This window comes from Drosophila guanche, unplaced genomic scaffold, assembly GCF_900245975.1.
Source record: "Drosophila guanche unplaced genomic scaffold, DGUA_6, whole genome shotgun sequence".
Taxonomy (NCBI): domain Eukaryota; kingdom Metazoa; phylum Arthropoda; class Insecta; order Diptera; family Drosophilidae; genus Drosophila; species Drosophila guanche.
In genome coordinates, this window is record NW_022995745.1 from 2990247 (window position 1) to 3004953 (window position 14707).

At 49.0% G+C, this 14707-nt stretch overlaps 3 protein-coding genes across 3 annotated transcripts; 1 reads left to right on the top strand and 2 right to left on the bottom strand.

Moving 5' to 3' along the window:
• Nucleotides 1-375: 375 nt before the first annotated feature.
• On the top strand, nucleotides 376-5556 carry LOC117581080 (regulator of G-protein signaling 7). The gene is made up of 7 exons (XM_034267963.1): nucleotides 376-1806; nucleotides 1878-2125; nucleotides 2183-2366; nucleotides 2440-2726; nucleotides 2784-2897; nucleotides 2987-3112; nucleotides 3170-5556. The coding sequence occupies exons 1-7, from the start codon at nucleotides 1135-1137 to the stop codon at nucleotides 3495-3497; spliced, it is 1959 nt and encodes a 652-aa protein (XP_034123854.1). The 5' UTR covers nucleotides 376-1134; the 3' UTR covers nucleotides 3498-5556.
• Nucleotides 5557-6045: 489 nt separating this feature from the next.
• On the bottom strand, nucleotides 6046-9754 carry LOC117581209 (sodium/potassium-transporting ATPase subunit alpha). Its single transcript, XM_034268181.1, has 6 exons — nucleotides 9593-9754; nucleotides 9247-9513; nucleotides 6782-8865; nucleotides 6546-6720; nucleotides 6246-6478; nucleotides 6046-6183 (listed from the first exon to the last, which is right to left on the bottom strand). Exons 1-6 carry the CDS (start codon nucleotides 9737-9739, stop codon nucleotides 6063-6065), a joined length of 3027 nt encoding a protein of 1008 aa, XP_034124072.1. The 5' UTR covers nucleotides 9740-9754; the 3' UTR covers nucleotides 6046-6062.
• Nucleotides 9755-9912: 158 nt separating this feature from the next.
• Nucleotides 9913-14667, bottom strand: LOC117580807. The gene is made up of 3 exons (XM_034267508.1): nucleotides 14055-14667; nucleotides 12861-13495; nucleotides 9913-12393 (listed from the first exon to the last, which is right to left on the bottom strand). The coding sequence occupies exons 1-3, from the start codon at nucleotides 14665-14667 to the stop codon at nucleotides 9913-9915; spliced, it is 3729 nt and encodes a 1242-aa protein (XP_034123399.1).
• Between the last annotated feature and the right edge of the window lie 40 nt (nucleotides 14668-14707).

Sequence of the window (14707 nt, forward strand, 5' to 3'; positions counted from 1 at the left end):
TCGAATTGAAATTTAGAACTTCAACTGTTCATGTGTCAGTTGCGGCCATCTGGCAACCCTAACAGCTGAGCGATGTAAACAAGTTCGGTGCATGCGCAGTGGAAAGGAGAGAGAGCCATGAGCCACTGAGCAGGTTAAATGGGGGAGGCTTGAACAAAAATCGATGAGGAACCGTACTATCAGGATGGCACGAATGACACCCACCCCACCCCCACCCCCCTCGACGAGGACCTACAAAGGCACTTGAATTGACTTTGGGCCGTAAAATGATTACAGGCCGAAAGCCAAACTACATGCTGAGAGAGAGTAAGAAGTAAGAGAGAATGCGAGAGCGTGGGTGCGTGTGTGCGTGTGGGAGAGCTTCGCAGCGAGCGAAAGAGAGATTTTGCAAGTGAAAATGAGAGCGGGATAACGGAGCAACAGCAAGCAGCAAATGAAGCAGCAGCAGCAGCAGAACAGAAAACGGCAGAAGTTCAACCCAGAAGTGAGAGCGTCCCCAGTAAATTGGAAATAAAAGTGCTAAGTAATACTAGGTTACTCTAGTAGCAATTGGAGCCTCTAAAAAATAATAAAACCAAAGTCGGAGCCCCCCCCCCATTCGGAGGAGGTGTATGTTCGTGTGCGTGCGTGCGTGTGTGTGTGCGTGTGTGTGCTACGACCTGGGCCTTGCCGTAACTCCAGAAAATTCCTGCACATAGTGAGGAGGAAGAGAGCAGAGAAGGGGAGAAGCGGAGTCAGCGACGAAGAAAACTGAAGCCTCGCACAAGGCGCAGGGAAAACCTCGTTAAGATGGAAAGCAAAACGAGGAAATGACCGGCAGCATCAGCAGCATCAGCGGCAGCAGCAGGTGAACTTGTGGAACTTCTTCGTCAAGGAGCGCCTCCACAACTAAAGAGATCGCCTTGTCCCTTCACCAACAGACACACACACACACACACACACACACACACACACGTATACGGATACGGATACGGAGAGGACACGCACACAACGAGGAGGCGAAAATAGCACAGGGGCCCCCTCCATAGCCCCTCCTGCTAGAACACCTACGCGACCCGAACCGGCTCCCACGCATCACAGCGATTATAAATAGCTTTAGCTTTGCCGAGTCCAGGACTTGAGGCTGGTTGTACAATGGTAACAATGAACTCGGAGGCAGACAAAACACAAGCAACCAATGCCACTCTGGCCATGAGCAGCGCCGAAAAACAGCCAGCCGCGGAGAGCACAAGTCCACTTCCAAAATCCCCACCAGCCACAGCCGCAGCCGCAGCAGTAGCAGTAACAACAGAGTGCAGCGCCCCAGCAGCTGCATCATTGCCACCAGTTCCGGTTCCTGCTGCTGCTCCAGCTCCAGCCCCAGCTACAACTCAAACTTCAGTTCCCACTCCTGCCCCCGAAGCACTGGCAAATGGCAACAGCAATGCCAACATTGAGGAGGTGGTGGTGGCAATTGCCAGCACAGGGGCAGGAGCAACAGTGAACGGTGGATCAGTGGCAGTGGCAGGAGGGGTGGTCACTTCGGTGGCAGCTGCCACGCCACCCCCCTCGGCCAAGACGGTGAATGTCCGCGACACCACAACCTCGGCGGGGGTCAGCGGCAGCTCCGCCAGCAAGTCCAGCGGACTGCTGACCGTCAGCAGCAATCATCACCATCATCATCATCATCAGCAGTCTTCGTCGTCATCGTCGCAGCAGCAGCAGCAGCAGCAGGCGGCGCCGTCAACGGTGGTCGTGCAGTCGTCGTCGCAGCACCAGCGGAATAACAAGAACGAAGATGCACCCAACATACTCGTATACAAAAAGGTGTGGATGCAGATAACATATGAATATAATTCATATTCAATATTCAATCCAATAACATTTTGCCACTGTAGATGGAGGCCATCATTGAGAAGATGCAGGCGGAGTCGACCGGCGTGGCCGTGCGTACTGTGAAGGCGTTCATGAGCAAGGTGCCATCGGTGTTTACGGGGGCGGATCTTGTGGCCTGGATACTTAAGAATTTCGATGTGGAGGACGTGACGGAGGCCCTGCACTTTGCCCACCTGCTGAGCTCGCACGGCTACATCTTCCCCATTGACGATCATGCGCTGACAGTGAAGAACGACGGCACCTTCTACAGGTTCCACAGCATTCTCGTCGCCAGGTTTCAGACTTATTCTTACATTGATTTTTGCAGATTTCAGACTCCCTACTTTTGGCCCTCGAACTGCTGGGAGCCGGAGAACACGGACTATGCGGTGTACCTCTGCAAGCGCACGATGCAGAATAAAACGCGCCTCGAGTTGGCCGACTACGAGGCCGAGAACTTGGCCAAGCTGCAGAAGATGTTCTCCCGAAAATGGGAGTTTATCTTTATGCAGGTAAGTATCAAGCAGGAACTGAACCCCAACCTTAACCCCAACCTCTACTATCTGTTCCGCTATCGCCCAACAGGCCGAGTCACAGAGCAAAGTGGCCAAGAAGCGGGACAAGCTGGAGCGCAAGGTGCTGGACTCACAGGAACGGGCCTTTTGGGACGTGCACCGCCCCATGCCGGGTTGCGTGAACACAACGGAGATCGACATCAAGAAGGCCTATCGACGAGGCGGCTCCAGCCATGGGACTGGCTCCTCTGGCGCCTCCGTGGCCAAGAATCCCGTCGAACAGCTGTCTCGGATCATTGCCCTGCGGAAGCAGAAGCTCGAGCGGCGCACAATCAAAGTGTCCAAGGCGGCCGAGGCGTAAGTGCTGGCCCACATTTCCCAGCTCGTTTAATACAGAATTTGTGTGGTTCGCAGTTTGGTTGCCTACTACGATCAGTACAATGAGTTCGATTACTTTATAACCTCTCCCGAGCTGCCCAATCCCTGGCAAACAGACAGCACAGAGATGTGGGATACGGAGAAGAATAGGTAACTGAATCCACGCACAAACCTATCGATTTTCATGCATTCATTATTTCATTCATTCATTGAATCAATCAATATTTATGTCTATACAGCAAAGAAGTTCCTGTTCGCCGCGTAAAGCGCTGGGCCTTCAGTCTGCGGGAGCTGCTGAACGATGCCATCGGACGTGATCAGTTCACCAAATTCTTGGAGAAGGAGTACAGCGGAGAGAATCTAAAGTGGGTGAACGACAGAAATATGTAAAATGCAAACTAATTTGCACCTTTTGTGGTCAGGTTTTGGGAATCGGTGCAAGAGATGAAGGCATTGCCGCAGTCGGAGATCAAGGAGGCCATACACAAGATCTGGCAGGAGTTTCTTGCTCCAGACGCCCCGTGCCCGGTGAATGTTGATTCAAAGTCCGTGGAGCTGGCCCGGGAGGCTGTCAACTCACCCAACGGCCCCAATCGTTGGTGCTTCGATGTGGCCGCTTCGCATGTTTACCACCTGATGAAGAGTGACTCGTACTCGCGCTACCTGCGCTCCGACATGTACAAGGACTACTTGAACTGTTCGCGAAAGAAGATCAAGTCCATACCGAATCTGTTTGGTGTGAAGCGTTGAGTGTGTCACTCCCAGTCACACTCCGTGCTCGGTTTGCCACTCGTGCCGGTTGAGTGAGATGTTCGATCGAATCGGAATGTGGAGATGTTTTTCTTATAGCTGAAATAGAAGATGGGAAGCTGGAGTAAAGGGGGAAAGAAACTTGATGCATACTCGGATTCAGGTACTCTGTATTTGTTTGTGTGTGTCTTTAAACGATGTTACTTATTTATTACTTGCCACTGTGTCGCGTGTTCTCGTTTATGGAGATTTTGTATAAGTATTTGTTATACGTATAAGTTACCTCGACGTGCCCATCGTGACCTTGAAAGGGGCTTCGTTCTGCTTCCCCTTCAATATCCAAGCTCCCTTGCCACTTACTCATTCCTCCACTCTTTCCCCACAACCTTTATCACTCTCTCTCTCTCTCTCTCTCTCTCCCCTCCGCTCCACTCCGATAACCCTACGTGACCCTGTCTCTTTCTTTCTCGACGAAAACACCACTTAATATGAAAAAGAAACTGCCAGAGAATGTTAAAACGCAAAAAAAAAAAAACAATTTTAAATCAAATACGGAAGTGAAGCAAAGCCAACACCAAAAACCGCCGAGACCTTATTCTCGTTTACATGATACGCATATAATTAAAAATACAAAAACTGTACAAAAATTATTCAGTACATGAGATTAGTGAAGAAAACTTAGGAGAAAAAGAAACACCATACCGAAAACCGGAAAACATCCAGAAACCAGCAACAAGCAATTGTCAAATGTAACCGAAAACACCAAAGAAAAAACCAAAGTAGAACTACGAAACACGAATACGAGCAAAACATGCAATCTTAACGTAAAGAATACAAGAGTATTAAACCATAAAACAAAATACAAATTAATTGTCAAACTGTAACCGCAAAAACAAAAATCAAACAAATAATCAGATATCGCAGAAGGGGAGCGACAACATTTAAGCGAGTCTAAGAACTATAATCGCATAAGTAATTAGCTTAAAATGGAAATCAATCGAAAATTAACCTTCAACTTGAACATACTCGTAAAGTTAGCCAAAGAGAGAAGAAACTAGAATCAACCACAGACAGACACATGCAGTCAGCTTTCCTTTTCGAGTTCCTTACAAGAACTGTTGCAGGTGGCATTTTCCGCCGATGGATCGGATTTTCGTGTGAGATAGTGTGGAAAATGTACCGTGTGGAGCAGGCAGCAGGCAGCAGGCAGCAGCATTATCATTGTTTCTGTCCTTACAAGCGCACCCAACTCACAACTCACATATCGCTAAGAAGGTAGCACGAAGAAAAAGGATAATTAAGATTTTATTCGCAGTTTTATTTATGTTTTACATGCGTTCGTACAGGAGAAAGGAATTTAATATTGAATGAATGTTTGGAATGAACTTGATCTTGACTATTGGACGTTGGATGGGAGGGCTGACAGACAGTGTGAGAGAGAATGGAGGAGTTGGGGTAGATGTGATAGCTGATGGGAATTTAGCCAAAAGAGAGCTTTACAATAATGGGGAAGGCACGGACGATCCAGCCTAACCTCTCTCACTATGTCTGTCGCTCTCTCTCTCTCTCTCTCACGCTGTCCTATTAGATTGAACAGCGGGGATAAGGCCTAAGCCATAATCCAACCCACACATCCACTCGTATGTACGTATGTATGTACATATGTATGAAATATGTATGTACATATGTATTTACACTAACATCATGCTGAGGTTTGGGCAAACTCTCCGTACATTTTGGAGTAGCAGTTAGAGCTAGAATTAAGCCAAATGGAAGAAAGTAAACTATAGGCAGAATACTAAAACAACTTAAATGAAATATATGTAACTTATGTAATTTGCACACAAATTGTACGCACATGCCAGAGGAATAGAGAGGGAGAAGGCGTTGTCCACTTTTGGGCCAAAACCATTTAGAAATTATTTGTGTAATGTAACTAAATCAGAATTAAATGTTAATTATAATGGATTCCCATCTGTAGTGGTGTCAACTGTATGTTTGTAAATGGTGTCTAAAACTTAAACAATGAAAGTAATGAATAAACCTATGGATATACCAATATACATAGTACATAATGTACAACATATATGTATGTATGTAAGTATGTACACATGCTAACTACATCTCGATGTGCGTCTGTGTGTCAGCAGTAGATACTTGAATCAATCCAACCAACTTGAAACCAACAACAAATAGTCAAGCCAACAACTTCACTTGTCGCATCTTGTCCTTATATTTTGCTAGAATATTGAGAGCATGGCATATACCTAAAACATATTTAAGACGTTCTTCTCAGCTTGCCTTTCCGTTTGGTTTTCCACCCACCTCTGTATAAAACTATAAATATAAATATAAAATAAAATAGAAAAACATCCGTGTAAAGTACTTAAATTGAGGCAAGCAGTAAGCAGCCAGTAAGTGAGCGAATCAAACTCCAGCAATTTCTTTCGCCCTTTTCCAGCTAAACAACACGAAAACTTGAGTGGCAGCCGGAAACTGTAGTGAGTTAAGGGACAGCTAATGCTGTAGTTAAGTATTACTGTATTTATTAATGAATTTCAATAGCTAATAATATGTTTCCTGCTCCACCCAGCCGCCGGGGGATCGGCGCATGAGATAGCGGCGACTCTCATCGAACACAATAATGAGCACACCAAAGGGTATGCCATAAGTCCACCAGATGAATCTAAACGAAGTCGGACAAGTGCGTAAGTGTGTATTAAGTGTATCCCTAATGGCGACACTCACTTGACGGGGTACATGCGCAAGGCTTTCTTCATGCCTGGCAGGTAGCACAGGCCACAGGCGATAACCGTTTCCAGAACCAGGGCAAAATTGAGCACATGATTGCCCATGCCCTGATGTATAATGGAGTTTCGTCGCGTTTTGCAGATTATCAAATCACACCACTGAGTCACGACAATTGAGACGAAAAATCCCGTGCTGGCTGTGTACTCGAGTTCCTTGCGCTCTCTAAAGGTCTGAAGTAAAGTAAAATAAGATAAATGCAAATTTGCACTTAAATTGTAAGGTAACCCAATGGTTTACCCATTCTTGTCCGTATTTATCTGTCAGATCATCCACATCGATGGCGTCCCACCTCTGTCGCACTCCAATCAGCGAAGATGGCGGAAATCCGTGCTCGGCCATTATGGCAAAGAATGTGAAGAAACAGGCGACGGTTTGAATGACTCCGATCTGTAGATACGCCATAAAAATGAGTCTGCAATAAAAGCAAATACGATTAATTGACACAAATAAACATTTCCCACTTGAGCACGAACTTTCTGTTCACCAAACGATCTTCGAAGGGATCCCGGGGCATACGGGACATGATGTCCGATTCGGCCTTCTCATAGGCCAGGGATATGGCCGGCAGCATGTCGGTGCCGATGTCGATGCACAGAATGGCAATGGTGCCCAGTGCCAGGGGAATGTCGATTAGCACGAACAACAGGAAGGGCACAATTTCGGGTAGATTGGAGGTCAAAGTGTAGGCAATTGACTTTTTCAGATTATCGAATATGAGGCGACCCTCCTCAATGGCCACCACAATGGAGGCAAAGTTGTCATCCAGCAATATCATGTCGGCCGCCTGCTTCGACACATCGGATCCTGCGATGCCCATGGCCACACCAATGTCGGCCCGCTTCAGGGCCGGCGAGTCGTTGACGCCGTCGCCCGTGACGGCCACAATCTCGCCACGACGCTGACACGCCTCCACGATGATGAGCTTCTGCTGGGGCGAGGTGCGGGCAAAGACAATCTCGGTGTGGTTGTGAATGATCGAATCGATTTCCTCCGCTTTCATTTCGCGCAGCTCGCCGCCATGCACCACAATGGCAGTGGCCTGGCGGGGATCTACCTCGCTGATATCCACGCCACGTTCCTGGGCAATGTCCTCGGCCGTGGGCTTGGTTATGATGCCCACATTCCGTGCTATGGCCTTGGCCGTAATGGGATGATCGCCAGTGACCATTATCACGCGCACACCCGCCGAACGACACTTGGCGACGGCGTCTGGCACGGCTGCCCGCGGTGGATCTATCATGGAGATTAGCCCGAGGAAGCGCAGATTCTCCAGCGGAAAGTTTGGCGGCTCAGTGTTGAACTCGTAGGTCGCCGGATACGCGTCCTTCGGCAGCATGAGATCAGCAAATCCCAGCACACGCTCCCCCATGCCGCCCATCTCCATGTAGGCCTCCTCGAACTCATCCCGCAGCTCTTGCGTCAACTGAATCGTCTTCCCGTCCATCATAATCGTCTCGCAGCGATCCAATATGCGTTCGGGTGCACCCTTCATTTCCACAATATAATTCGCCTCATTCGAGTCGTAGCTGTGCACAGAGACTTGATATTTTTCGGTGGAATTGAAGGGTATTTCGGTAATTTTGGCATGCTTGCGGCGAACTGGTCCCACACCGCCGTAGACGGTCTCCGCAAATTTGAGTAGGGCCGCCTCCGAGGCGTTGCCATTAACGTCCTTTCGGAGCACCGGCATGTCCTCTTGGCCCCCCTTGAAGTCAGCCGAATTGCAGAGGGTCGAGCACAGCAGCAGCGCGTTGAAGGAGGGATCGTCCTTGTTGAACTTTGAGCCACGAAAGTGCTCCGTGGTGTCTGACTCAATGATGAGGCGATCATACCACAGGTGAGCCACCGTCATGCGATTCTGTGTCAGGGTGCCAGTCTTGTCCGAGCAGATGGTCGATGTGGAGCCGAGTGTCTCGACAGCCTCCAGGTTCTTCACCAGGCAGTTCTTGGATGCCATTCGCTTGGCCGTGAGTGTCAGGCAGACGGTGACTGTGACGAGCAGCCCCTCCGGCACATTGGCCACAATGATGCCAATGAGAAAGACCACGGCGTCTATGAACGTATAGCCAAGGATCATTGCAATCACGAAGAACGTGAAGCCCAACAGGGCTGCCAGAATTGTAATGAATCGAATGAAACGCTCTATTTCCCGTGATATCGGTGACTGTACTTCGTCCAGGCCAGCCGCCAGGTTGGCTATGCGACCCATCACGGTGTTATCGCCGGTGCTGATGACAACACCACGGCAGGTGCCCTCGAGCACGTTGGTCGAGAAGAAGGCCAGATTTCGCGTCTCCAGCGGATTCTCGTGCGTAAATTCGGGCGATCTGACCTGTGGCTCCGACTCCCCCGTCAGCGAGGAGTTGTCCACTTTTAGGCCATGCGATTCCAGGACGCGAATGTCCGCGGGCACTCGATCCCCGAACTTCACTTCGACAATGTCGCCTTTGACGAGCTCCTCCGCGACTACGGTCAAAATTTCACTATCTCGAATTACTGTCGCATATTGTGGAACCATATTCTTGAATGAATCCATAATGGCCGATGACTTGTGCACCTAAAGTTAGGAAATGTAACATAAAGATCGAGATTTATGTACTTATGTACAGTGTACGTAAAGGTGGCTAAATGTTAATGTTACTGTCTATGTTAAGTGTACATTCATAATCTCTCCTTCAGATTTCGGTTTATTCAGCGCAGCAGCGCTGTTAACAGCTCTGTAAACGCCACAGTTGTGCAGTTGTGCACTGCAGTTCCTCGATTTCCCCAGCACAGGGGCAACAGCGCTGTTAACAGTTGGCAGTAACAGTGCGGAGTAACAGTCCAGAATAACAGGCCAGAGTAACAGTTGTTCCCCGCCAACAGGCTGTTGTAACGCTGCCTGTTAACGTTCTACGACTGCGCTCTGAGAACGGTCTGAAAATCGAATAAAATTTACCTGGAAATATGAAAACAGGCCCGTGACGATCACCAATAAGGCCAAGGCCAAGCCAAGAAACAGGTTGTCATCGCTCGGATCATCTTGGGTTTGAACTTGTATAATATATCCAACAAAACAGAGGAAAGATCCAGCCCACAAAAGTATGGCAAAGCCGCCAAACATATTCTTCAGAAATATAATATACTCCGGCGTCCCTGCGGCTGGTGTTAGCATATTTGGGCCGTCTGCCTCCAATCGAATGGCCGCTTCCGATTTGGATAAACCCTGTGCAGGATGAGCATTAAGTGAGCATTTCAAAAGAAACCCTGTCCCTGTCCCTGTCCCTGTCCATGCCCAAGCCTACCGTGGATGGATTAGTTCTCATGCGCTCCAAAAGCTCCTCCAATGATATTTTATGTAAATCAGTTTCCACATCCTTTTTGTACGCTTGAATATCCTTCTTGGTTTTTTTTAATTTTATAAATTTCTTCTTCTTGTTAGTTGGGGGCATGGTTCCACTGCACTAAACTCTTCTTATAAATGAATAAATATCAGACTGAGGTTTTGTGTATGTTTCGTACGAAATGTGGATTTGGATTTAAATAATAATCTAGATAATAAGAATAACTGTAACAGTTTTCTCACAGCAATGTTTGTTTATCTGTTTTTTATTTCTCTATTTGGCTAAATATAATCGTAGGCACCAATGTAGAGGATTGTTTTCTCCATCGCCGCCTGCACGAAGCAACTGATCAGGAAACATATCAGCGTTGTCCAAATTACGGAGCCCAAGTCGTGATACTTCTTGGGACTCGGATCGCACGACAGGGCCACATAGGATGGACCAAAATACTGAACCATAATGCAGATCGTGACGAACAACTTGACTATAAACATGCACGAGCGCTCCCAGCGGCAGAAGGAGGAACAATGCGTGCCGAGGCGCCAGGGACCGATAACGGGCTGAAAGAGATACCAAGCCCCCATGCAGCTTTCCAGTATGTGCGAGAAACGTGCGCGCCGCGGGTATATCTCCTTTTCGGTGGTCTTCGAGTGGTAAAACACCGGAGCCGTTTCGTACTTGGTGCTCGGAAAGCCCCTCAGCCATCTGTGCAGCAGGAAGGTTTGTGTCATGTCCGTGGCCGTATCCGTGAGCACAACGCTGCGACAGAAAAAGTGTGGATATATTCCGGTGTGATCGTGCCCGATGGACAGCTCAGCGGGTGGCTGTACCAGCTCACGCTGCACCCGAAACGAGATGGTGCTGTTTCGCTGGAATGTCTTGCACTGTGGATCCTGGTACACAATCAACTGCACAAGCCCTTGCTCTGACTTCAGCGAAATAACAATGTTGGCCGAGGAGCCGGCGTTGCATCTGCCACCGAAGGTGATCCGGAAGACGATATCGCCGCGGTGGCACAGCTGCCCCGTCGTATAGTTCATCACATACAGCCGCTTGTCCCAATTGCGTATTTTGCGCATGTAAATAATGATGTAGATGACAGTCAGGACGGTAAGCAGCGTGTACAGGACCAGCATGTCATAGTGGCGCGTCACCACTGGCCGATCCAAGTGGCATTTGATGTTCACCGGCACAGTGATGATGGGCATAGCGTCCACATCGAAGTCACCGATGACATTGCAGCGGCAGTGGACGCCCGAGTTTGTGCTCTTGATCATGTCGGGCATGCAGGGCAGTTTGCTCCAGCTGTGCTCGGTGCCCGATGAGTTCCAGGCGCGGCAGAGATGGATCTCTGTGGCGAACGAGAAGAAGGCACCATTCTGCTCAAAGGTATTCCAGGGCTCAGCCGGGTTCGAGGCACGCAGATAAATGAATGCCGAACGCGCCTCAGTGCATCGATTTCTTAGTAAGAAATCTGTTCTCTGCGAAACTCCATACTTCACCTGGCAGGTGGCGCCACGAGTGTCCATGTCCTCCAGCTTGGGCACATTTGTCATGCGTATCAGCACGTTGAAGGGAATTTGCGCCCGGATAAATGTCACCTTGAGCACGGATTGAGCGTAAATCTCGGTGCGATACATTCGCACCTCGAATGGGGTGTACACATTGTCATGGATGACAGCATGAGCCTCCTCTTCGGGGCCACCAATGAGGTCAACTGGCTCGCGACGTGGAAGTTTTACCCCTCTTGCGGGAATGTCAGTGAAAGGAATGGTCTCCAGCCTGGAGAAGAATGTGAGTGGCTCCGAAAGCTGTTCGGTGGGCTGAAACATGGCACTCGTTGTAAAGGCATTCACCACCAGCTCCTGTGTGCGCGATCGCTTCTTGGGGTAAAACCAGTACTGGCTGACCTTGTGGCTGCGCACGGATATGAGAACTTCATTGTTGCGCAGCTTGCGGCGCAGTTCCCGCAGCAGATTCCACGATAAGGCCAGCGTGTGCATGGAGTCTCCGGACTCTAGTTTGAGGGTGTGCTCGTAGTCCAGATCGAAGCTCTCCATGCGGATGTTGAAGCTGTCTCTTTCAATTATCCTTGGACCCTCGCGCGGGTGCAGACGGCGTGCCGTCTCCATGCCCATGTAAACCAGGCAATTGCTCAGCTTCCAGTGTGTGTACATCCAGCTGTCCACGTGCTCGAGGAGTGGCCGCAGGGACGACAGCTGTTCCAGGCGCTTGCCAAAGTGATTGATGTTTATGCACGACTCCGACTCCGAGAGGCAGTGCGCCTTCGGTATGTACTCCCACTCAGCGTTGAAGGTGTCCAGCATGTCGCACATGTCGTCGGTCATCAGGTAAAAGTGCTCGTCCAGCAGCGTGAGATCATTGCCCTCGACTATCACCTTGTAAGTGGCGGTGATTCTGTTGAACATTCGTGCCAGCACCACAGCTTTCATGTCATCCAGTGGCTCTATGGCGGCCACCACGTGCTTGGTGAGTCGCACCAATTGCGTCAGTTCCACGGTGGTCTGGGGCACATGCACGGAGAGAGTTTCCGTGAAAGTTACGAGCATCTCCTTGGTATTTATCAGATTGGATATCAGACTCAGCAGTGGATAGGCCTTTTGCCAGTCGGCATACTCCAAAAAGTGACGCGCTCTGGCCATATTTTGAATCAGAATGGCAGGATTACCACCTTCAGGTAACTCTTTCCTGATCCGTACGTTAAGCTCAACACTTTCACAAACATCAAGCTTATCGCATATCTGTGGGACAGAGACAGGAGAATTAAAGCTTTAATTGCTGTACATCGGAGGTTGGCAGCGTCGTGTGCACTTTGCTTGGGACAAGCATTTCGGGCAGCGCAGTCGTCACACGCACAGCTTAAAAGCTTCGTGTAGGTTCGGGCATACGAAGAGCGAACAACCGCAGCGCAGCGGCAGAAAAACCACTTGCCATAGCGATGGCGCAGCGGCAGAGAAGCAAGAAACGTTTTTGGGCTTCGTCTCTGTTGTAGAAGTTAAGAGTGAAAGAAGTGCAGAAGTGCACTGTTGTTCGTGTGTGGCTGCGTGCCTACCCCTCTCTCACTCTCTCCCTCTGTGCAATGCTCTGAAAGCTGAATGCATGGTGACGATCCCGTTACTCACGAGCTGATTATGGCCTGTGCACAATTGCATACAAACGTGTGAGCGCTGCGTCCGACACCCCTGCTGCCCTGCTGTACGGTACACACCTTTACAGTTACTTTAAGTGTGGGCACAAGTCGCAGCAGTATCTCCCGATTTGACTGCCAGTCCACTATCAGAACATTGTTGGCCTCCACACCGTAGCGCAGTGGCATGAAGCGTGCCCTACTCCGGTCGCACTGGATCAGAAAGAGTGTCTCAAATGGCAGACCCTCGGGTGGGGTTACCGTGCATTTCGTGTTCTTGGGGCCAGTATTCCTCTCCAAATTGATCCAGTCTTGTCCGTAATAGTTGTATTTGGGATTATACAGATGCGCTGCCTCCACGTGCAGATGGATGCTGAGGCTAGACTTCTGGCCATCTAGTTCAGTGTACACCAGCCGATTCGCGTGCGCCTTCACTGGCTTGTTGTCCACGCGCCACTCCCATTTGGTGATGTTCTTGTTGCCAATGCCCTCGCACTTGCCCCGCACGTGAATCGGCTGCCCCGGATTGTACTTGTCCTCGTCACAGTTCTTGACACAGTCCACATCCACGTTGATCAGATGCGGCGAAATGGAAAAGTCCAATTTCTGCCGCGTAGTGGCGGTGCGAATGGGATCGAATGCGGAACGTAACAGCAGCCTTATGCGCAGCGTCTGGTTTTTCGGTTGACTATATGCAGGGATAACAATGCGATGTCCTGCGGAGCACACACACAATCAGCATATTCTATGTCACTTTTTGTAGCGTCAAATCAAATCTCTTACTCGTTCCCATATTCCTTATACACACTTTTTTCAGCTGCTTCAGTCTGGGTCTACACGACCATTGGTACATTAGATGCTGAGGTCCTGTGGGGGATAGTGAAAGATCTCTGCTGAGGATGCCGCTAATGGATATTGTTTTGCCACGGAAAACTTCTCGATAATTTCCACCACGAATAACCGGAAATAGTCGTTGTGACGCCAACGAAAGATAGCACTAAAGATAAAAGCAAACCCTCTTGAAATGGCAAACATTTTGTTGATGAATTCATAATTACCCTCGCCACAAGTGGTATCCTGCGTCCCACAATTTTCGCATTCATCCGTACCAAAACAATGCGACTTAGCGGCGACTGTTGACGCACGGTCAAACGGTGTCGGGATAGTTTTATTTCTGGCCTCAATGTGGCACCCAAGAATTGCAAAAGTTCTGTGAATAAACACACCCAATCGGTATATCGAGGTTTATTGTGGGCCGAGAGAATCGGTGCTTACTTGAGTCGGTGCTATCGTGTAGCGTCCAATGGTATTGTATGTATGAATCCATGGGGCAGAAGCGTGAGAAGTTGGCTCGTATGACAATTTCCTTGGATGCTTCATAGTACAGGGGCCGATTGGAGTCGTGACAGTTGGCAATATCAAATTTGGGCTCACAGGCGTTCTCCTGGATTAGTTTAACGACCGTATAGGTCGTCGCTTTCAGCTCACTCGAGAAGATGCCCTCAGTTGTGATTGCCGATTCAATCAGATAGAACCCACTCGAGAAGAACTTCGTTTTCGACACATGAAAGTATCCCTTGGTGTAGGTTAGATTCTTTTCTATCTTGACGCCATAATAATTGAGTGTTTGCTGCAGGTTTATTGTCCGATACCAGGCCAATGCCCCTTGGACCTCGCTCGCATTTGTCTGAAAATAATCAACCAGAATCATTTTGTTCATGACCACCTTGGTGGTGAACCACGCCAATTGCACCGTCTCCAATGTTGTAATTATATTTGCTCTTCCGTAAGCATTGTACCGGTTAACAAACACCTGAAGAGTGGATGAATTGGTCACCACTTCGGTGCATAAATAACCAATTAGAATTATCAGTAGTTTCATCAACATGTTTTGAGTTGAAGCCAACCAAAAGCCGAGGTTGCTCAAG

What these genes read in the sequence shown, in the direction of transcription:
- LOC117581209 (XM_034268181.1), bottom strand. Translation starts at nt 9,739, where the DNA reads ATGCCCCCAACTAACAAGAAGAAGAAATTTATAAAATTAAAAAAAACC. An exon ending in TGAGAACTAATCCATCCACG is followed by an intron (nt 9,514 to 9,592) that starts GTAGGCTTGGGC and finishes CATCCTGCACAG; the next exon opens with GGTTTATCCAAATCGGAAGC. An exon ending in TTGCGCATGTACCCCGTCAA is followed by an intron (nt 6,184 to 6,245) that starts GTGAGTGTCGCC and finishes GACTTCGTTTAG; the next exon opens with ATTCATCTGGTGGACTTATG.
- LOC117580807 (XM_034267508.1), bottom strand. Translation starts at nt 14,667, where the DNA reads ATGTTGATGAAACTACTGATAATTCTAATTGGTTATTTATGCACCGAA. An exon ending in ACACGATAGCACCGACTCAA is followed by an intron (nt 13,496 to 14,054) that starts GTAAGCACCGAT and finishes TGTGCTCCGCAG; the next exon opens with GACATCGCATTGTTATCCCT. An exon ending in CACTTAAAGTAACTGTAAAG is followed by an intron (nt 12,394 to 12,860) that starts GTGTGTACCGTA and finishes TCTGTCCCACAG; the next exon opens with ATATGCGATAAGCTTGATGT.
- LOC117581080 (XM_034267963.1), top strand. Translation starts at nt 1,135, where the DNA reads ATGGTAACAATGAACTCGGAGGCAGACAAAACACAAGCAACCAATGCC. An exon ending in ACATACTCGTATACAAAAAG is followed by an intron (nt 1,807 to 1,877) that starts GTGTGGATGCAG and finishes TTGCCACTGTAG; the next exon opens with ATGGAGGCCATCATTGAGAA. An exon ending in GGGAGTTTATCTTTATGCAG is followed by an intron (nt 2,367 to 2,439) that starts GTAAGTATCAAG and finishes ATCGCCCAACAG; the next exon opens with GCCGAGTCACAGAGCAAAGT.